Source organism: Hibiscus syriacus, unplaced genomic scaffold (genome assembly GCF_006381635.1).
Source record: "Hibiscus syriacus cultivar Baekdansim isolate YM2019G1 unplaced genomic scaffold, ASM638163v2 tig00111338_pilon, whole genome shotgun sequence".
In the NCBI taxonomy this organism is placed as follows: Eukaryota; Viridiplantae; Streptophyta; class Magnoliopsida; order Malvales; family Malvaceae; genus Hibiscus; species Hibiscus syriacus.
The window spans coordinates 4,810,613-4,833,366 of NW_024063064.1; the positions used below are offsets into that span (position 1 = coordinate 4,810,613).

Consider the following 22,754-nt stretch of genomic DNA (forward strand, 5'->3'; position numbering starts at 1 on the left):
AATGAGTCGTCTCAAGTATTGCTGAGTTCGACTCGACTTGAAAATTCATGAGCCTATGAATTTTCAAGCTCGACTCAAACTTGAGATCATGAACTGAAACTCGTAAAAGCTCGAAAAGAGAAAAAAAATCTTATACTTAACTCGATTAAAGCCTCAAACTCAAACTCAACGTGAACCTTAAATACATTTAAAAAAATCAACACATAAATGTTAATATTATTAATAACTTATTTTTTAAAAAAATCTTAATATTTTATATTTTTGAGTTATTCAATAACTTTTCGAGTCAAGTATCAAGTAGTTCGTTTCGACTCGTTAAGAACTCAAATCGAATCAATTCGAGCCGAGTATTTATTGACTTTTGAATGAATCTATCGTAAATAACTCACAATCTATCTCGTCTCATTTACCGTCATACTTTCGATAATAAAACCACATGAGAACAAAATTAAGATAGGTAGATAATTTCTTTGAAGCTTATTATAAAATCGTAATCCTAATAACGAAAACAGAAAGGTCAAGTGAATGTTAGTTAAAAACGTGTGAAGCAGAGGATCATTTAACCTGCTTACGTTGGCCGCCGTACCTACCACAAGTAGTTTTTCGTCAAAAAAACACGCGGCTGAACTGAAAAAGTAAAAAAAATGTATAAAACATGAATTGAAAAATGCTAAGAGCTGTTGCTTGGATTGTCACCAGAGAAAGAGGGTCTGTTAGATTAGATCTCTAATACTTTGTTTTTCTTTTTACTTTCTGGAAACAAACTCTCAGCTAAACTAAATCTCTCTACTAAAATGCTTTTTACGTTGCTGAGTCAAAATCCGGTTGGCGGGAATTCGATTCCACAGCTTCCGATTTTGATCGTCGGAAAAAAACAACTGAAACGTTGATTTGATGTGATCCAAGACAGAAAGAGATGGGATTCTCGGATAATTCCAAGGGATTGGTACTAGCAGTGGCTTCTAGCGCCTTTATTGGTTCCAGTTTTATTTTGAAGAAGAAAGGGCTCAAGCGTGCCTGGGGCTTCGGGTCGCGCAGGTCTCTTCTTCTTCTTCACCTTTCTCTCTCTCTCTCTCTCAAAAAGTTATTTTAGTCCGTGATTTTGTGCGTTACTATTGCTGTCAATTTTGACTCAATGAAGGTTTTATTTTGCTTAATTTAGATTTGAATCGTTCGTTTTTTTTCTTACTGAAGCAATGGGATTTAGTAATTTGATTAGCTCAATGGATATGAATCGTGAATGCATTTAACTAGTACCTTACTATTGAAAATATGGAATATGGACATTCATTTTCAGATATAAATTCTTTAGTTTAAAAGGAAGTTTAAATAATAATTCGCTATTGTTTGAATCAATTCATATTTCATGCTATTTGATTTCATTGATCAGTAAAGAATTTCTCCCAACTTCAGAGAGTTTTTAGCGACATAAACCTAATTTTTGTGTTGTGTAAAGTTGTAAGTTTTAATTTGATTTTGATTCTTAAGTACTGTATTCCCTTGATCAACAGGCGGCTTGTGGATTGTGCAATATAATAATGGATAGGGTTATCACTGTATTTGACTTTCTTTTTTATTTTGTATGGTATAACATAGGCGTTGGGGGTTATACCTACTTACTGGAGCCACTTTGGTGGGCAGGCATGATAACTAGTAAGTATATTACTTGCTTTAAAAATCTCTAAATCTATATTTTTCTCCAATATAAGTCCAAATCTTATTCATTCTTAAATTGGTTATTGAGTTTTATTTTGGTGAATTTGTACAAATAGTGATTGTTGGGGAGGTTGCAAATTTCGTTGCTTATGTGTATGCTCCTGCAGTTCTAGTTACCCCGCTTGGGGCATTAAGTATAATTGTGAGGTAAGCTTCTTTTTTTTGCGGTAGCTGCTTTTGATTTGATTGGAAGCTATTTATCTCATTTCATTAAATCTCATGCTTGATAAATTTGAACAGTGCTTGTCTGGCACACTTTATGTTGAAGGAGCGAATTCAGAAAATGGGGATTGTTGGGTGTGTTACCTGCATTGGTGGTTCAGTGGTTATTGTCATTCATGCACCACAAGAGCATACTCCAAGTTCTGTGCGAGAAATTTGGGCACTGGCGACACAACCAAGTATGGTCTTTCCCTTCATATTTTTTATTCATCACTCGTCACAGTAATTAGTCATTGCTTTTCTTCACGTTTCTGTTGGCAGCTTTTCTAATTTATGTAGCAGCTACACTTTCAGTAGTTTTAGCTTTGGTTTTGCATTTTGAACCTCGTTACGGGCAGACAAACATACTAGTTTATTTGGGAATATGTTCCTTAATGGGTTCTCTTACGGTATGTAGACATCCTTATTAATTTCTATAACAATTTTGAATAGCACCAGTGTAGCGTTACCATGCTCTATGCACTATATAAAAGAATACCTTGGTACTGTCGCAGGTTGTAAGCATCAAAGCCATTGGAATTGCTATAAAGCTTACATTAGACGGGATAAATCAGATAGTTTATCCTCAAACTTGGTTTTTTCTTACTGTTGCTGCAATCTGTGTCATCATGCAATTAAATTACCTTAACAAGGTTAGTCTTATTGATTCTCTATGCCTTGGTGGCTGTCTGTTCCTCTAAAATATAATCTTCTTATTCAACTACATTCAAGCCTGTGATTATGATGCAAGGAAAAACATTTCCCGTACTTATGTAGCTAGCATACTTTGTCATGTGATATATTAATTATTTCATGTAGATGAAAACATTTAATTGAAAGCATGCAATTCTTGATCTCAGAACTGCTTACGATTTTTGAATATTTGTACGAAGAAATTTACTTTCAATGTGTAGCTTCTTCTAATGTATCCTCTTGATGTGATCCTACCGACCACCAAGTTCAAACAAAACATGCTCACAACTTTGAAGTTCTTCCAAGATGATTCTAAGGGAGTCTTGCCTTATTTTATTATTTATTTACTCATTTATGCATTACATGTCAGGTGAATATGTTTATCTTATTCTTAATTTTTGCTTGAATATTATATGCTGTCATTTATATGTATAATATATGATATTCATGCATGACTTATTAATTCACATCTTTATATAACTCATTCAATGCATATGCATTCATAGTTAGCTCATTTGCATTATTAACATAGGTGGAAGCATGCATTCATAATTATCATGGCTCAATTCCTATCTAATTATTTGTTTACATACTTTGTCTAGGTTCATTGGATGCTAAGAAGACTAAAGGCAATTGAAGAGTTGGTTGGACAGTTCACGTCAGTCAGATTGATCTACATTTTTGAACATGTTCCAAGCATCTTTGGGTGATGAAGTCTTCTTAACATTTAATCCCCTATCTCGTAGCTTTCCAACGCATTTTTAATCACATTAATCTGATATCAGGAGCTTGAGATATGTCCAGATTACTGAAGACAGTGCAGGTTGGAAATTAATACAGGATTTGCAACCGTTCATCTCCTTCAAAGGACTTATGCATGGGAGGAATTAATGAAGACATGCATGGACGAGAAAAGAATATTAAAATGAATCAGAACATTTGTGAGGAGGTGCAAGGATTCATTCAAAGGCTTTTAAATTCATCCATTCATGCAAGAAGCCAAATAGTCATGTTCACACAAGGGGGAAGAATTTCAGCCAAGATACATTCATGAACATTCATCCATAGAAGACAAATCAACAAGTTCACACAAGGTGAGATGAATTCGGCCAAAGGATGTATTCCATTAAAAGATGAATATCCATTCATCAAAATTCATTCACCTAAGCCATGCTTTGTATCTACTTAAAGTATGAACACTCATCCATGAAGGTTCACTCATTAAATGTTTTGTATTCACACCATGCACTCTTAGGCCTATAAATAGCTTTCCATTCATTTGTAAAAGAAACCAACTTACTTTGTTTAATCAAATATTTGTGAGAGTTTCTCTCTTTAGTTCTTAAGTGAACTTTATCGACTTATCAAGCTTATGCTTGTGGCGTCACCCCTATCTATGTCACCCTGATACTTTTGATTTCTATCTCTTTATAGATAATGGGTCAAAGTCCTTGTTTACCATCCCTTAAAGAAACAATATAAAGTCTGGGTCTTTGTTCTTTAACATTGGTTCTTCTTTGAGTCTTCTTTGAGATACTACTTTTCATATTCATCACCATCACCTTCATTCTACTTCCATTACCATACTTCATCATTTCCTTTAAACATATCACCAACTTATATATATTTTCCGCTGCCATATTTATCTTTCTATTTCATTACTTCCATTTAACTATTTTTTTGAGCTTTCTTGTTTGTGCAAGATACTTGTTGCTTTCCTAGACCGAAACAATCAAAGGTACAACCTTGACTTCACCATCCATCCAAGTGAGGCTAGGTTGAACTGTATCACCTCTGTTGATCGAATTCTGCATTTCATCTTTCAAGTAGATGGCTGGTTGTCTTTTGTGTGTGAATCATGTGTCTCTCTCTTTGTTATAGGCCTTGGATACATTCAATACCGCAATTGTTTCTCCAGTATATTATGTGATGTTCACAACTCTGACAATTATCGCTAGTGTAATCATGTTCAAGGTAAATTATTTAATTCATCCTTCTTAAATTTGGTTCTGACGCCAAATTGAAGTTGCAATTTATCAACAACTAGAGGAACTAATGAGCACAAACTGAGTGTTGCATCTTGTTCTTTTTAAAGGATTGGTCAGGTCAAAATGCGAGCAGTATTGCCTCTGAGATTTGTGGATTCATCACTGTGCTCTCTGGAACAATCATTCTTCATGCAACAAGATAACACGAACCTCCTCCTCCAGTAGGTACGTGTAGAATTTATATTCAACTATTCATTTTGCTTCTTATTTGGGATAGATTTCGAAGAGACGTCACATGAACCATCATTTGTTGTTAAGTAATTTTCCTCTGGTTTGTATCATTTTTTGTTTTGTTACTGTTCCAAACAGCTCGAGTTAAAATTGCTAAAAGAGTTATCTATTGATCTTATATGGAATATGATTTATAGTGCCATGAAAAATAGTATACAAGAAATCCATTTTCTTACTCCTTGGGACTGTCTGTTTGAAATATGTGCCTTTTGGATAGTTTGGTAGACATATCCATGGAGGTAAGATTACCATTTACCTATGTATTGTTACCTTGGTTGAGCAAAATGGCATTTGTTTCCCTTGTGTGTACCTGATAACCATACATGATGAAACTTTATATGATATTTGAGCTACTCGCTATACTCGGGTATTTTCTAGGAGTGTAAAGTGAGACTGCAAACCAGGAGTTACTTAAACTTACAACCTATTTGAAAATCTTTTTCGATCATTCAAGCAAATAACAGTACATTGTTTGCATGTTACCCTTTTCGGTTAAGCTTATGATAGAGCCTTTACATGGCAGGAACTGTTACATGGTATGTTAGTGGTGATTCAATGAAGAATCCCGAGGACGAACATTTAATCACACTACGCAGTGTCTTGATCTCCTCCATTGACCTGGATAGAAATATTTGGAAAGCAGAAGTTCCTTTGCAGGTGTCAGCAAAAGCCAGAAAGGTAGTTTCATTTGATACCTTTTTGCAGACCCTAATTTCCATTCAGTTAATGGCTCAATGCATCTCGAATTCTTTCCATCGTTGTCAACTTCGAAGGAGTTTAGTATCGAGTCCCATTTGACAACGGTGATCTCATTTTCCCTTACAGTTGTAAATTAGCAGAGAGATTATTCTTTTTTCTTGATATGCTCTTTTTGTTGAGGTTGAGGTGTTGTAATGATTCGGGTTTTGTTGATTCCTTTTCATTTGTAAAGACAATGTACGGAGTTGGTGCTTTTGTTTTCAAGCATGCAAAAAAAAATGTCTGCAGAGTTTGATTCCATTATAACTATTGTTGAACTGAAATCAATCAAGCTTTTGATTATGTCCAAACCTTTGGCTTCCAGGAATCCCCTTTAGAAGTCGGCAGCAAAGGTGCAGTTGGGTTTTCGGTCAATTCGAACTTGATCCGAAAATTAAACTTACCCACCTATATCTAACTAGATTTGAATTCGTTCGACTTGTAACTCGATATGATTTTTTAGATCTAATATCCATGATCTGTCCTAAATATATGTATATATAAATATTTGTATTAGATAAAATAAATACTTATTTGAAAAAATAGAATAAAAAGGAATATTATAATAAGTATATCTAAATGTGTAAGGGGTCATTTGACACTATATACTAAGTTGAAAAAGTAAAATAAATAGGGGGTAAGCTACATGAATGACCACGTAAAAAAGGTCTAGGATTCAAAAAGACCACTACTTTTAAAATTGTGGCAGCTTTGCCACTGTACTATTTAAATAGAGCCAAAAAGATCACTAGTTGTTAGAAACGAAACGGCGAGATTGACGTGAATTTTTTTGTATTTTGTTATTCCACGTTGGTTTTAATAAGCCTCTACGTTAGAATACAACATAGACAAAATGAAAAAATCATGTGAAAAATTTAGGCATTGAAAGGAACCTTAGATTTTTCATCTTACTATTTTCTCTGTTCTTTCTTATCATTTTGTGGAGAGGAAAAACTCTTGAGGGGTTGTAGACGACAATGGATGCAAATTTGGCTCAGGTGTGCTTCTGTGGAGCTCGTTCTATGCTAACAAGTTAAACTGATGAAAATCTAGGTAAGAGATTTTGGGGTTGTGGAAAATATGAAAAAGGGGTAAGGGGTTGTAATGTTTTTGGTGGTACGATCCACCGGTGAACCCTAGATCAAAAGTTGTTAATTTTGGTCTTTTTAGAAGGGTTGCTGATATGGAGAAAAAAAGGAAGAACGAAAGAGTTCTTGTTATTTCTCTTCTGGGTATTATGCTTTTGTTGGGTTTCATTTTAAGAGTAATCTTCTACTAATATAGTAGAAATGTGGTGGTGGTTGCTTGAGATTTAGAGTGCTGAAAAGTTTCTTTTTCAAACGGGATGTTTGTTACCTAGGTTTTTAGTAATTTGAAGGGTGATGTCTTTGATGTTATGTCGCCAATTTTTGAAAGGAAATTAATTCGAAATATGTAATGAAAAATATCTTTTCGTATTAAGTTATTGTTAAATAAGAATAAGAAATATGTAATGGTGAAGTAATAATGTCAGTAAACAAGAATATGAATTAAACAAGTTAAAAAAACACAAAAATACTTCATATCATAAATTCTTTAAGTTTAGAATGTAATCTATACATCACATAATGTTTGACCAATACATAATCATATCTTTAACTTTGGAATGTAATCCATACATCATATATATAGTATGTGAAACATCAAATAGTGACCGACTAAAGTAAGTCAAACAAAAAACTTGTTTGGTCAATACACAAAAAATGAAGCAAGTGTTAAATATTAGTGTTAACAGAGTCAAGGATGGTCGATCCTTAGAGATGATTGGATGGCACAACTCTCTTGACACATATGTATGGGGGTGAGCATCCATCTAACAACATAGCCTTGTGAAGGTTGAGTTGTTGTTGGAGTTGGTCTAGGGGAAATTCTATCTCCACTTGTTGTTGGGATGGATCTTGGCTGATTTGTTGTAGGGGTAGGCATCTATCTTACATGATCTTGTGAAGATTGAGTTGTTGGAGTTGCTGGGGTGGTTCTATCTTGAGTTGTTGGAGTTGTTGGGGTGGTTCTAACTTTTTAATCTGCAACAATCACCGAACATAACAACACATTCAACCAAGCAACAAATAAAAATGCATAATAACAAAACATTCTTCCAAGAAGCAATTTAAAATGTATAATTACAAGATATTCTTCCAAGCAGCAAATTAAAAATGCATAACAACACTTACTGGAAGTTTTGGAGCTCTGGTATTGCCACAAATTTTTCCTTTACATGTTTTACTATTATGTCCATTTCCTCCACATTTTTTACAAGAAAGCTTAACACCTTTCTTGGACACCCTACCAAGTATAGGTAATGATTTATCAACCTCTCTTTTTCGCTTTTTGTGTGGTCTTCCTGGAGGTCTTCTAAATACAGGTGACAGGATAGGCTCCAATGTTTCTTCAGGAGTCCATTGTTTCTCACCCTCATTGGATTGATCAAATATGAATAAATTGTCTTTTGGGTCGACACAAAATATCAATGGTGAACATATTTTTCTGGTCTATCTTCAAGTGCTAAAATAACACAAATTGCATGTACACATGGAATCCCTACATGAAATAATAATTAGTTAGTATCATGAACATATTTCTATCAGCATAAGTAGGCCAACATAAAATAACCTGTTAATTCCCATTTTCTACATGAACACACCCATTATTGGATGTTTACAGAATGCTGGTTAAAAGGTCCATATGAAACCTGGTACATGTTTCCACCAGCATAAGTAGGCTAAAAACTGTATAAAAACTGAAAGTTAGCATAATTTTAGTGCACATAAGTAGGCCAGCAACTGTTATGGTAGTAAAAGTTACCTATGTGTGAATGTTGTTCATGGTCTAGTTTTTTTTTTTAATTTTAAGGTACAACATTCCATTCCACTTTTCAACTTCATCCTTTTTTTTACTAAGCATTTGCATCAACTTTGTCTGATGGATTCCAAACATGTAATGATAGACTTATCTCTAGCTTCGAGTATTATCTGACCCAACAACAATAATAGTAATTAATAAACTGAAAGAAATGTTTGTATCAGGGAATTAACAGTAGTTGCCTTATTAAAAACACTCACAACTATTATTTAGAAGTATGTTTTACTTGCATCTGAAAGAAAAATGTGATTTGGACCATTTGTTGGGGTCTTTAGGTGACAAACACTTCCAAGTAGTTTCTGAAAAAACCTTAAATCCCTCCATGGTAGATTTAAACTCCCTCACATATGTTGCTTTTGCAGCTTTCCACAACTGGCCCTTCAATGCTTTTCCAACAAATCCATTGGTCTTTGAATTTGAGTAAAAGTGTCTTACACATGTTATGTGCTATGAGTATGGATACAATTTTGTCACACCTTCCATTAGACCCTATAAAAAAAGAAGTTAGCATAAAAGGTAAGCTAAAACTTTGTCAAAATTAATAGGTTAACATTAAGTCATGCCTTCTGTCTATCAGTCACGAAGGTGATGTAGTGAGAGTTGTTTATCTCCAAATCATTAGCTAATATTTCCAGAAACTAGCACCATGAAGACACATTTTCACTCTCCACAATAACCCATTCTATTAGGTATATTGAGTCATCTGCATCTATCCCAACAGCTGTCAAGAGATGACCCTGATAATACCCCTTCAAATGACATCCAACCAGACCAATAATGGGCCTACAACTTGCCTTGAAGCCCCCTTCATTGCTTACATACACACATAAACCCTCTTGAAAAGTCTCTCATATAACTGATAAATTGTTGTTATCTTTGGATTTGAGTATCTCAGTTCACCTAGGTAAGCATATAGTTTTGCATACTGCTCATTATAGTTCCCATATAGTCTTTAAAGGGCCAAATTTTTTCCCCTAATACACTTACTTTTGACACAGTGATGCCTCAATCCTTGTGCACAACTTGTTTAGGGAATTAAATGAGAAGTGTGGATCAATATAAAAAGCATTTTCATAATTCTTAGCTAATCACTTAGAAATTACATTTTATTTTTAAATTCCCTAATACAATTGTGTTCACCTTTCAATGACTTAATCTGCCAAGTACCTGTTTTAGGATCTTCACCTTTCATTGGACATGCTCATAAAATCAATGAGCAACCTTTCGTACATGTTACTTGAATCTTTTTATTGTCATTTTTCTTCAACTTGACATTGTACTTATTTTTAATATTATAGATCCTAATCGCATCTTTCAAGATTTCCTTACTTGCAAATATTAAACCAACCATCAAACTAGGATTAGACATGTCAGTAGAACTGTTAAATTTAGGAAACCTATTTTCCTCTTACCACCATCTGAATCTCATTCATCTACAATGTGTAATGAGTAAGACTGTTCAATGTTAAAAGATTTAGTTTCATATTCAACCTCTGCTTCAAAATTGCCCAACCCAATATGATTAATGTATCCTTCATCTTCTGAACTTAGAAACTCATTTTCACTGTCAGAAAACATAGATAAATCAGTGGATGACTTAGCAGCATAATCCTCATCTTCAGCTCAGGTACAACTCGTCCTTCATGATGTACTTCTTCCTTACAGTAAATATGAACATAATGGTCCCTAGATAAAGTACTAACCATCTCCATGATATCTTCATCAATTCTTTAACCTTAAATGGAACTTTTGAATTCTGCCAGTAAATCTTAACAGGATAACTAAACCCTATATTTTCAACCATAGAATTGATTTCAAACATTGATATTGTATCAACATCAAAATTATCAAAATAATCCACTAATTTTCCGGTAAAAGCTTTCCTAGGTTTTCTAACAATGAAATCACCATGGTGTATCACAATACCAAAATTCTAAGAGTTTATACCTGTTAATAAAAACAAATAAAAAATATTTATTAAAGTCGTCCTAGGTTTTTTGTCATAAACAAAGCAAAAAAAAATACTTTTCAATAACCAAGGAACATACCCCACCATCTAAACAAAACTGTTATTGTTGAAATATAAGCAAAAACAGACCCCATTGATACATATATCAACAACAAACATAAAGAAAAAGACCCCGCCAATAATTTTCAATATCATACAACAAAGGCACGTGCAGAACAAAACAAAGTTAAACCTTTTTATAACTTTTTCAGAACAATCAAAAGTTGGAAATTTTTTAATCTTTTTTCACAACAAAACAATTTCTTGCTTTCTACATATATAGTTAACAAATTCTTTCCATTACAAACGCTTATTAACCTAAAATTGATACATTAACCCTAAAATATAGTTTACTAACCCTAAATCCAAACTGTTTAGCTTAAACTGATATGTTACCATTAAAACTGCTTGTTAATCCAACCATAAACATTAACCATAATCCTAATTTTCCCCTAATATCACATTATTAAGACTAAACCCCCAAAACAAAGAAATCATACAACGGAAAGAAAAGAACAAATCATACAATGGAAATAAGAACAACACTTACTATATTTAGACCAAACTTCCTTTCTCTCGATGAAATCCAAACCCACTCATTTTCAAACACTCTTCACAGATTTCTCCTTATCCTTTTAGATGAAACTTTGATTTTTTTTGTTAAAATGGAGTTTAATGGCCGGGTTATTTTTAACATTTTTATCCTTTTTTTGTTATAAAATTGTTTTAAGTGTACACATAGATTTTTCATTTGAAATTAACAGCCACATCAATCTCGCCATTTCGTTTCTAACAGCTAGTGGTTCTTTTGGCTCCGTTTAAATATTACAGTGGCAAAATTGCTATAATTTTGAAAACAATGGTCATTTTGAATCCCAGGCCTTAGTTACATGGTCATTCATGTAGTTTACCCAATAAAAAGAAGTATTATAATAATTAGGGTAAGCTACATAAATGGCCACGTAACTATGGGCCAGGTCGTGAAATGACCACCATTTTCAAATTTGTGACAATAATACCACAAAACTATTTAAATGGGTTCGAAATAGCCACACGAAGTTATCATTTAACGGAGGTGTTTACGTGTAGTTAAAAAATGGTATAACTAGGATGCGGGTCTTTGTAAAGTTACGTATTCACAGCACTGACACCCTGCTTTGTTTTCTTCCGTTTTGGTCACTACTTGTATATGATTTGTTTTTTTGGATTTTCATTTAATCCAATTTGATCTTGATTTAGTTTTTAATTTGTCTAATGCCTTAATTTTAGCATTAACTTTAAAGTCTTTTATTCTAGTCATGTAATAAATTTTTAGATTGAATCCCCTATATTTTAGAATTAATCAATTTGATCACCAAGACTACCTTTAATTCTTAATTTTTAAATTAGGTCTTAATTTCAATTTAATTTAATAAATTTATTTCTCCAATCAAATTGTGACACATAGCCACAATCTTATGATTTTAATTTAAATATTAACTATAATATATAATATATATATCATTAATTATAATATAATATATATTATAATTTGAATATTAGATTATTTTTAATGATTTCATATATATAATCATTAAAAAATAAATATGAAAAAAATAAATTTAGTTAAAAATATTAAAATATTAAATCAATCATATATAAACTATTAGATTTATTTATTTTGTCAATGAATTGATTTTTTAAAATAAATATTATTTTTTATAATCAAAATTATTAAAAAATAATGCAGTCCGACCATCACACTACGGGAAAATTGAGAACCTGAGAATGAAGTCCGACCATCACTTTCCACCAATAATGCAAACTGCCATGGAAATATGCCTTTTTCTTTTGTTGCCCTTTCGGTTATAAGATTTTATGTTGATTAATTTAAATCGATCTATGTTGTACATCTAGTTTTAGTGAGTGAATCTTACAACAAAGATTTTCTACACACATAAAGATTCAAATTCAAAACGATATTAAATTACTTATCACTTGAACCAATCTGTATAGGTGCCATGGAAACATGCTTTAAACAGAAAAGCTACAGCATTCAACAATTGGACGTTAATCACATTTAAGACTTAATCCATAAGAAACAAAAACAAGATCGACTTTTTGTAAATTACAATTATTCCAAAGGATTTATATTTTTAAGGGTAAACTAAATTTATATGAAATCTAATAATTTATTTATAATTTATTTAAAATTTTTTAAAATTTTTAAATTAAATTTATTGTTTTCATATTTATTTTTAATGATTATATATATGAAATCATTAAAGTAATATTCAAATTATAATTATCAAATTATAATTTATATATTATATTATAATTAACGATATATATTATATTATATTATAATCATAATATTGTGGCATATGTCACAATTTGATTGGAGAAATAAATTTATTAAATTAAATTGAAATTATGACCTAATTAAAAATTAAAAATTAAAGTTAATTTGGCGATCAAATTGATTAATTCTAAAATCTAGGGAATTTAATCTACAAATTTAATACATGACTAGAATAAAAGATTTTAAAGTTAATGCTCAAATTAAGGCATTAGACAAATTAAAAACTAAATCAGGATCAAATTAGATTAAATGAAAATCCAAAGAAACAGATTATATACAAGTAGCGACCAAAACGGAAGAAAACAGAGAAGGGTGCCAGCGCCACGAATACATAACTTTACAAGGACCCGGACCCTAATTATATCAATTTTTTAACTAATACGTAAACACATTTGTTAAATGTTAACGTTGTGTGGCTATTTTAAACCCATTTAAATAATTTAATGGTATTATTGTCACAAATTTAAAAATAATGGTCATTTCGTGACATGACCCATGGCCTATAGTTCTGTTGCCATTTATGTAGTTTACCGTAATAATTATATCTAAATGTGTAAGGGGTTATTTGACATTATACCGGTTTGGATTATATTTTTTTCATTTTAAATACAAATTTGATTTTACTCAATCTCGCCTTAAAAATTTCCGATTTGATTGGAATAAGAATTTTTAAAATTTAACATCTAATCTAGTTGGATTGAAAGTTGTTAAAAATATAGGTTAAAATTAAATAGGTTAAATAATATGATTTATTATTTAGAATATATATATAACGTTTAAATAACCTTTCATTTTTTATAAAGTATTATTATATTTTTTTATAGAAGACACTAATTTTATTAAAAATTGGAGATATCCCAAATTACAATGAATATTTATAATCATAATTGTAAATTAAGCAGATAATTAGGACAATTTCCTATAATTATTAAAACAAAAACTAACAACTTAAGAAAAAATACGGACCATACAAGGAAATATTAAAAATCTAACCAAAAAACTCAAACAAAGATAAATACAAATAGATCTGATCGCATTGACAAACAAACCACAAAAGGGGATCAATTTACTGAAAGACCACCAACAAACTGCAAATTAGACTCGAGCGACTTGAAAAACTATCAACAAATGTAAATCGAGTATCCAAATCCAATCCGAAGGTTCAAAGGAGAGAAGATCAACAAGATAACAAATAAACACTATCTGAATCAATCACCGCGATCTCAAATCAACCTTTAGAAAAAAAAGATAAAAAAGCCAAATTACTAAGAAAACTTGTCATAAAGGTCTATGAAAAATGTGCCATAAAGGCAGATAAAAACGTGTCACACAAGTATACTTATTAAAAAGTAAAATATTTAAAAAAAAATAAAGACGCGATATAAGAAAAAAAAAGATAATAAAGATAAAAGGATAACCAACATTAAAATTGGTGTTGTCACCGATTAACAAAGATGAAAAAGAAAAGGATGACTTATACTAAGGAGAGAAAAATTATTATTATTTTTTGATTAACTTGGGGTAAATACAAACAATATATGTTCAACCATAACTCTCAATCATTTGACATTGAATGCTCACACATTGGCATTTCTTATGCTCGAACCCGAGACTTTAAAGAATAACAATGATTTTATATCACCAATATCAATTGATTCATTCCTATGGGAGAAAATTAGACTTTGAATAAGGGGTTGGTGTTTTAATAGTATTGAGAAATGGTAATTATCATTATATTATTTGAAGTAAAGGGTTATTTAAATAGAAAATGAAGATAAGAATTTATTTCAATGTAAAGTTTATTTAAAACGAAATATATATATATATATATAATATATATCAAGTTCCAACTAGATGTCTCGTTGACTGGTTAATGTCATTGGGTGGGGACAAATTATAGTTAGATATAAGATCAAACATGTTTAATTTAGGGACTAAAGATTAAAGAGTTTGTAACGTGCAATCCACCTTTACTTTCAGAAGTTCAATTATAAAATTTTTTGATAGATTTTTCTATATGAATTTGACTTCATTACATTTTTTCTATTCCTGCGGCTGCTATTCTGTGGTTGAAAATAAAATAAAATCTATTTCTATAGAAAATTCATTTTAATTTCCTATGGTAAACGTTCCATTAATACTTATACAAATACAATAATTATTAACAAAAATAATATAAAAAACATTTTTCTTTTATATTTTTAAAAAGACCAGACAACGCCTTAAAGGATAAATTCCATATTTAGTGACTCACCATTTCTGTAGTTTTGTTTGAGTCATCTAATTATCTTTCTTTTCAAAATCATCACTAAATTTATATTTTTATTTCATTTATTCACAGTCTTTTAAAAAATAAATAGAAGTACTTTGTGACATTTGTTTTATTTTTCAATGATGATGATAGATTAATCTATACTGACATATTATCATTATCTTTATTTTTATAACGATGGATTGTCAAGATAAAATAAAATCATAAGTTTTATTAAGATTTTCAAAAAAGATAACCAAAATTGAATCATGAGAATAATTGAATGACCAAACTGTAATTTACCCCACCTTAAATGTCCTTCAAATGTTATTTATTTCTTAGACTTTCTTCTTATTAAACCAAATTAAGCAATTCCAATGTCTTTAATTTTAATTTATGTTATGAAAATTAAAATTGAAAAAAAAAACTTTCAATATTTTTACCAGTTTTAAAATAAAAAGGAAAACAAAATCAATAAAGTTTCATTGTAATTAAAATATTAACAAATTATTAATGAAAATATAAGAAATAATAAGTGGAATCAAATTTATAATTCGCAAAAGTTACGGGATAATGTATCCTAATTTTATAATTACCGCACCCTGAGAATTATTTTTCAGGATAGATCATTTTTTACAGTAAATAAAATAGATTAATTATTAAATAATAAAATTTTCAGGAATTTTAAATTATTAAATAATAAAATTGAGCCACAAACAAAAGATATAAGAAAATAGAATAATTATTAAAAAATTTTCCAGGAATAAGCCAGGAAATTTGATACACCGTCAGATCTACAAGCTCACAAGTCTCATTCATCAGATAATAAAACCCCTCACCAGTTGCCCTCTGGCTATCGCTGAGATCTAACGCAAATCAAAACTGAAGACAAACAACAATCATGGCGGCAACTGTATCGTCTCCTTGGGGAAAGCCCGGCGCGTGGGCTCTAGACACCGAAGAACATGAAGATGAACTCCAACGACAGGCCCATCTCGATTCTTCCACCGGAAAGCTCGCCGATTTCCCTTCTTTATCCGCCGCCGCCTCTACCAAATCCAAGAAGAAGAAGCCTCAAACCGTGTCTCTTGCCGAATTCGCTGCCTACGGCTCTGCTAAGCCCACTGAGCCAAGACGCCTTACTCACGAGGAGGACCTCGTACTCCCCACCGGCCCTCGCCAACGCGCCCCCGAGGAACACGATCGTAACCGTCTTGGCGGTGGTTTTAAATCTTATGGTTCTAACCGATTCAATTCCAGCGGCGACGATTCGTCTAGTAATAGTAGATGGGGGTCTTCTAGGGTTCCTGATAGAGATTCCAATAAAGAAATTGCGCTCTCACGAGCTGATGAGATTGATAATTGGGTGTCGGCTAAGAAATCAACCCCTTCCGGGAACGGATTTGGGGGTGGATTTGAGAGGAAAGGAGGAGGAGGAGGATTTTTTGATTCGCAATCGAAAGCCGATGAAGTAGACAACTGGGCATCTATTAAGATTACTAAAAGCGCCAATGCTGCACCGCCACGGAGATTCGGTGGGGTATTTGATAGAAGAAGCAGTTTTGATTCACTTCAATCTAGGGATTCACCTAGGGATTTGGATAATTGGGGAAAGAAAAAGGAGGAGACTGGTAGTACTGCTGGTAGTGGCAAAGTGAGACCAAAGCTTGTGCTTCAGCCGCGTACGGTTCCTGTGACAGAGGAGAATAAAAAGGAGGTGACTGCGCCAAAGCCCAAAGGGGCAAATCCTTTCGGCGAGGCGAGGCCAAGAGAGGAAGTGTTGAAGGAAAAGGGGAAAGACTGGAAGGAGATTGATGAGAATCTGGAAGCTATTAAGATTAAAGAGACAGTTGAGGAAGCGAGGGTAAGAAAAGCAAGCTTTGGGAATGGGCGCGCTCCAGCTGAAAGGAGCTGGAGGAAGAATGACTCTGTTGAGGCTGCTGATCAACCCAAAGGTTTGTTTTTGTTTGCTTCTTAAATCGAGAATACATACATCAACTGCTTGTATCTGTTCATGTTTGTATGTATGTCTATAGAGTTTATGAACTAAAGTTGGTTTCTTTCATGGTCTTCTATCATTTGAAGCTTATTTTGAGCTTCAGAAAACAGAGAAGAAGTAGCATGATATATCATTTTGCTTGCGACAGTTGCTAAGAACATTTATTTTCCTATGTATGTAGCAGTATTATAGCAATGTTTCTTTCAAACTGAATTTAACTACCTAGGAGGACAAATAACCATAATATCTCTGTTTTACAGTAAATTTAAAGCATGGGTTATGTTGTGACCATTGTATAAGTAGTGTCGAAAACCCCAAAAAAAATTGCATATGCAGCAGGCACGGACACCAGACTTTGTGCTAGGGAGCCAACTTATAAAATTTTAAAGGGGGTAAAAGCAGATTATTAATAGAAAATACAAAGGAAAACCTAAATTGTATGAGAATTTAAAATTTTTAAGGGCCAACCCCTATCGGTCCATCCTTGTGCATATGCATTTTATCTTTTCAATGGAAACCCCCCTGCCCATTAGATCCCAGCTTTTGAGTTCTTGTTGAGTTTGAATTGGAGCTCATTTGTTTTGGAGGGTTTTCTGTCTATTAAATGTGTGTCACAACGACTTGATATGTGCTTGCTCTGTCCCTTTTTCCCCCATCTGAATCCAGATCTGAGGTGGAGAATGGCCGTGCTGCGAACAATTGAAGATGAAGACTGACAAGAGGTGGGAAGGAAGGGAGAAGAAGGAACTCCTTTTTTGATTTTTGGATTCTAATGTGATGAGACTTGTTTGTCTTTTGTTGTGACCGTTATTATTGCCAGTGCGGTATTTAAACAATTTTGGTAGGCTTTGATTATGTTGCATTGGCTTTTGGTCGAACATGTCTTGTTAGTAGGAATGTTGCATATAGAATTATTAATTTTGTCAAGTTTTTCTTTATGTTGAGAGCATGAGTTATTAATAGTTTGAAAATGTGACCAAATAATCAATGTTTATTTATTTATTTTTTGTATCAGTTCTTTGTTGTTACTAACACAATTGTGTTTGATTGAGAGTGTGTTGTAAGATAATGCTTAGAATGTGTATTTGTGCAAAGCTAGATTTTACTCTTAGACTTGAATTGGAATGGATGAAATGAAAGCTTATGGATCTATTATGTTAAAAAAGGGCAGAAGAAGCTTATGATGAAAGGGTGGGATGTGTTTTGTTGTGATTGTAGTTGAGGCATATGGTTTCCGCTATTTGGCTCTCATTGACTCGACTTGGAGATGCCTGATGTTTGTAGTTGTAGTGGTGTATTGGTATCAACTTGTATTGAACGTGACATGCTCTGTTTTGTTTTGAAGTACATCTAGATTTGTATGGCCATGGTGTACAAGTGGGCAGCATAATTAGAGAGGCATTGCAGGGCCTACAATTAAGCCAGCTTGCTTTCCCCAGCTATGTTCGTGTCTTTCTCTAATCAAATAATATCGGATTTTCCTTTATGCTCTAAATATTTTCATATTATAGGGATTCTTTATGAATTTTTTAATTATAAAATAATTATTTATCTTAAAAAGAATAACATTAATATTTTTAAAAATAACATCAGATGATGGGGTATTTAATAAAATTGAAATAATAAAAAATACCTCTTAAATTTACATATTATAATTTGATTTTAATTCTAAAAAACAATTTTATTATTTTAAAATTACATCAATTTACTTTGTTTTTAACTTATAAACTATTTCTTTCAGCATCATTTTTTTTATAGCTGCACCAATCAGTTATCAGCGTACGTTCATCGTTCCTTGACCTGACCATGGTTGTTTCTCTCTTATTCGTTTTCAATATGGTAATTTTTTAATTTTATATAAAATTTAAAAATTACCATATTTTTAAAAATAAAACACAAATTTCAAAATAACTCCTAAACTTTGAAAACATTCATTTCAACCCCTAAATCCAAGCCGACCGCCTCTCTTTTCCATCGAAGAAGCTCCACCCGACCTCCCTTCCCCTGGTGACCAAAACCCCTATGAAATTGTGACCGGTTGATGACTGATCGACGACAAATCGACGTTTTAAATCCAACGAACCCTAGGACTAAAATCGTGATCCCACGCGATTCCGATGGTGAATCGGAAACAACTACGACGCCATATAACTAGGATGATGGCAAATACTACGCCGAATGGTTGTGGTCAAGGCCGGAGAGGGCGGCGACAGCGGATTAAAGTTAGAATTTGGGATTTTGGGACTGTTTTATAATATAAGAAAATTTAGGTTATTTTTAATAATTTAATAATATTTTTAATATTTTTTAAAATTATCAGGTTGTGTCACATGTCACTTAACAGAGAAAACTAAAGCCGTTAACTGTCCGGACACCTAAAGTGCTAACGTTTGTAACGTTAGGCTCCTGGATGGGCAAAAAAAAATGTAGGCACTTATTTGGCATAAAAGGTATAGTTTGGGCACTAAGCTTTTGTTTTTCCAAACATATTTATGTATATAAAGCCCTTCACTACTATCGTTTCTTGTCACCTTCAGTTTCTAAGTTTGAGCAACAAGAGAAATAAAATTTAATTGGCTACAGCAATCCCAATGGCTTCCAAGGTGGTACATCTAATTTTATTTATTTATTTCAATTTTATGTATGGTATATGTACGTTAAGTATATTTTGGTGTATGATACTGTAGGCTACGACTGGGATGTGGGTGACTGATGAATGCAAAAAGTCATTCATGGAGATGAAATGGATTCGATATATAGTCTTCAAGATCGGTGAGAAATCAAGGATGGTTACGGTCGATAAGGTCGGGGGATCCAGCAAAAGCTACGATGATCTTACTGCTTTGTTGCCGATCGATGATTGCCGATATGCAGTTTTCGATTTTGATTTCGTCACCGTTGATAAGTGTCTGAAAAGCAAGCTCTTTTTCGTTGCAAGGTTGGTTGTCTTTCTACTTCTTTAATAGTATAATACAAATTTTTTTACGTTCTCTTTTATTTTACAATAGGACTTATATGACATATATAGCTTCTCAATCTGACCGATTTGTCCCTTGTAAATGAAATTCCATTGTTTACACTGTTGTGATATATGTCCGTCGGATAAAGTAAAATCACAACTGATTATTTGAGAAAGTAACAATGAAGATAAAGAAGACACATTTTATGTGAAAAACCCCTAAATAATATAGGGTAAAAACCATATACAAAGGTAGAAGAATTTCACTATAAAAAATAGGAATTACAATTTCTCTCGATCTAACAAGAAGAAAACCATGAAAATTCTCTCTTGATAAAAAGGAGAAAACAACTCTATAAGAAAATTCTCTAATTTCTCTAGTATTGGGAGGAAGTTGAAATGTTTTGGGATTTTGGGAAATGGAAAATAGATAAGTTATTTATAATTGAACTTTAGGGGCCAACTTATAAATAACCTACAATTTAGGACCAAATGAATGTTTACACCATGCCAAGTGTTCAACCAAAATCAATTGCCTCTCCACTACAACCTTTGAAATTTAGGTCTACACCAAACGACCAAATTCTTTCTATCTTGTACCATTCATGTTGCTTACGTCTCTAACAGACCACAAGAGGATCGACACCAAGCAAATTTATCAGCATTGATCGCCTTTGTCATGAAATCTCCTATGTTGCCTTTGGTATGTATTTTTTTTTACATATATATCATCCCTTCTTCCACCTTTTCACGAATGAAATGGTTTTGTACTCGTATATGTTTTGTCATTGAATCAAATATTGGATTCCTTGCTAGATGCAAGACGCTCTCACTGTCACAAATCCAAAAGACATACTCTTGATTGTGCTCAATCTCCTCCAATAGCATTTTTAACCAAATCACTTCTTTACTGGCTTGTGTAGATGCTACATATTTTGTCTCTATTGTTGACGTAGCCACAATTGACTGTAGTTTTGAGACCCAACTTACAGTTCTACCACCAACTTTGAATACATATCATGTAGTAGATTTGCATTTATCCAAATCCCCTGCATAGTCAGAATCGATATACCATCAGATAAGAAAGTTTGATCATTCGTAACATAATGCAATATTTGAGGTCCCTTTGATTATCTCAGGATCCTCTTCACTGTATTTCAATGTTCTTTACCTGGATTCGTCATGTATTAACTAACCACTCTCACTGCTTATGTAATGTCGGTCTTGTGTGTAACACCCCCAACCCATATTCGACCCGGATACGAATCCGAAGTCTCACATTGACTTTTCCAAATCCTTTACTTTTACAAGATACTAAAAATTCAATTTCACATTTAAAATAAAACCGAATAATTTGTATTAAATAAAAACATATGGTTTTACAAAACCTATCAGAACATATCTGATTCAAATCTTTAAATTTCATGCCAACTACTTTAATTAAACAAAATAACATACTATATACATTGTTTTTGATCTGATTTTCTTGTATGGATATGTTGTCTTGTCTGATCTTAGCTTTGCTCTTCCTGTTTCTTTAAACCTGCATGTGAAACACTCACACGCTAAGTCTGTGACTTAGTGAGGCATAAAATGCATAAATTACATATGGAAACATGTAACTACATACTTTCACAACATACAGACACATCACATATTTAATGAAACAGAACATATACCATCATGCATTCAACTAGCAATAACATATAACTTATTGTATGGTTCATTCATTTTATTTCATTTATTAGTCCATGGTATATTACTGAGAAATAAACTCTGTAACCACTTAATATATATATCATAACCTCATATCAAGAAACTATAGAATATTTCATATAACAACAACATGTGTACATATTTATACATATCATCATCATCAACACAACTATCATTATCATTATTATTCACTGTTTATTTATATTTTTTCTTTTAGTAGTCCATGTATATCATTGAGAACTTAAGGTATGTGAGTTCATTGAGGTTGTGCACAAATGCTGTCACCACAGCTCATATAAATTGCACCGAAGTGCCACGTAGAAATTACACTGAAGTGCCACATAGAATGTCCCGAAGAACCACATAAATGTCTCGACACCGTGTAAAATGTCCCGAAGGACCACGTAGAATTTTCCCGAAGGACCGCATGGAACTCTCGACTATTGGCATGTCAATTATACCCTCAGCTCTCCTATCACATACTATGGGTTTTACCATTTATATTATGTTTTATATCTTATTTCACATAGACAAGTAATCACGTAGATTCTGTCACATAGTGTAACATCCCAAAAGTCGGGTCAATGACCAGAATAGAATTTTGGTAAATTTAGTGACTAATTTCAGAAAAGATGGAAAGTTCTAGGACTTAAATGAAAAGATTTGATGATGGATTTAATATCAAAGTTTGAAAGTAAAAAGGGTACTATGGTCATTTGACAGGGAAAATTTTTATTTCTCTTTATAAAGGATAATAAGCACGTGGGAATGAATAATTTCTCCAGAGTCTTCTTCATTTTCCTCTTCCTCTCAACGTGAGCTCTTCATTGCTAAGGTGAGTTTGATTTTCAATTGATTTTCTTGTAATTAAAAGAATGGTTTTAATTGGTGGAGCATTAGGAAAGATTAAGAGAACTTAAAAGGAGATAGAAAACTAAAGATAAAGAAGTTA

General features: G+C 32.5%; 3 protein-coding genes across 4 annotated transcripts; all 3 read left to right on the forward strand.

The window, feature by feature from the left end:
• The first annotated feature begins 800 nt into the window (after window positions 1-800).
• On the forward strand, window positions 801-5,768 carry LOC120158995 (probable magnesium transporter NIPA6). Its single transcript, XM_039169698.1, is given in 10 exon segments — window positions 801-1,018; window positions 1,020-1,038; window positions 1,597-1,653; window positions 1,773-1,863; window positions 1,957-2,117; window positions 2,200-2,327; window positions 2,433-2,570; window positions 4,492-4,584; window positions 4,706-4,823; window positions 5,413-5,768. Coding segments are annotated over 9 exon segments (885 nt in total). The 5' UTR covers window positions 801-916; the 3' UTR covers window positions 4,802-4,823; window positions 5,413-5,768.
• A 10,178-nt stretch (window positions 5,769-15,946) lies between these two features.
• Window positions 15,947-18,490, forward strand: LOC120158963 (eukaryotic translation initiation factor 4B3-like). 2 transcript variants are annotated; one of them, XM_039169675.1, is made up of 3 exons: window positions 15,947-17,083; window positions 17,794-17,849; window positions 18,473-18,490. In XM_039169675.1, the coding sequence occupies exons 1-2, from the start codon at window positions 16,030-16,032 to the stop codon at window positions 17,841-17,843; spliced, it is 1,104 nt and encodes a 367-aa protein (XP_039025606.1). In that variant the 5' UTR covers window positions 15,947-16,029; the 3' UTR covers window positions 17,844-17,849; window positions 18,473-18,490. The 2 variants fall into 2 exon arrangements, with proteins under 2 accessions (XP_039025606.1, XP_039025605.1); XM_039169674.1 differs by lacking the exon at window positions 18,473-18,490 and having other exon boundaries at window positions 17,794-17,989.
• A 1,228-nt stretch (window positions 18,491-19,718) lies between these two features.
• LOC120159023 (actin-depolymerizing factor 9-like) lies at window positions 19,719-20,090 on the forward strand. The gene is made up of 2 exons (XM_039169707.1): window positions 19,719-19,733; window positions 19,815-20,090. Exons 1-2 carry the CDS (start codon window positions 19,719-19,721, stop codon window positions 20,088-20,090), a joined length of 291 nt encoding a protein of 96 aa, XP_039025638.1.
• Window positions 20,091-22,754: the final 2,664 nt, after the last annotated feature.

Excerpts from the sequence above, each read along its gene's own strand:
- LOC120158963 (XM_039169675.1), top strand. The coding sequence starts at position 16,030 with ATGGCGGCAACTGTATCGTCTCCTTGGGGAAAGCCCGGCGCGTGGGCT. Across the intron at positions 17,084-17,793 it reads GGCTGCTGATCAACCCAAAG|ATCTGAGGTGGAGAATGGCC; the intron begins GTTTGTTTTTGT and ends ATCTGAATCCAG.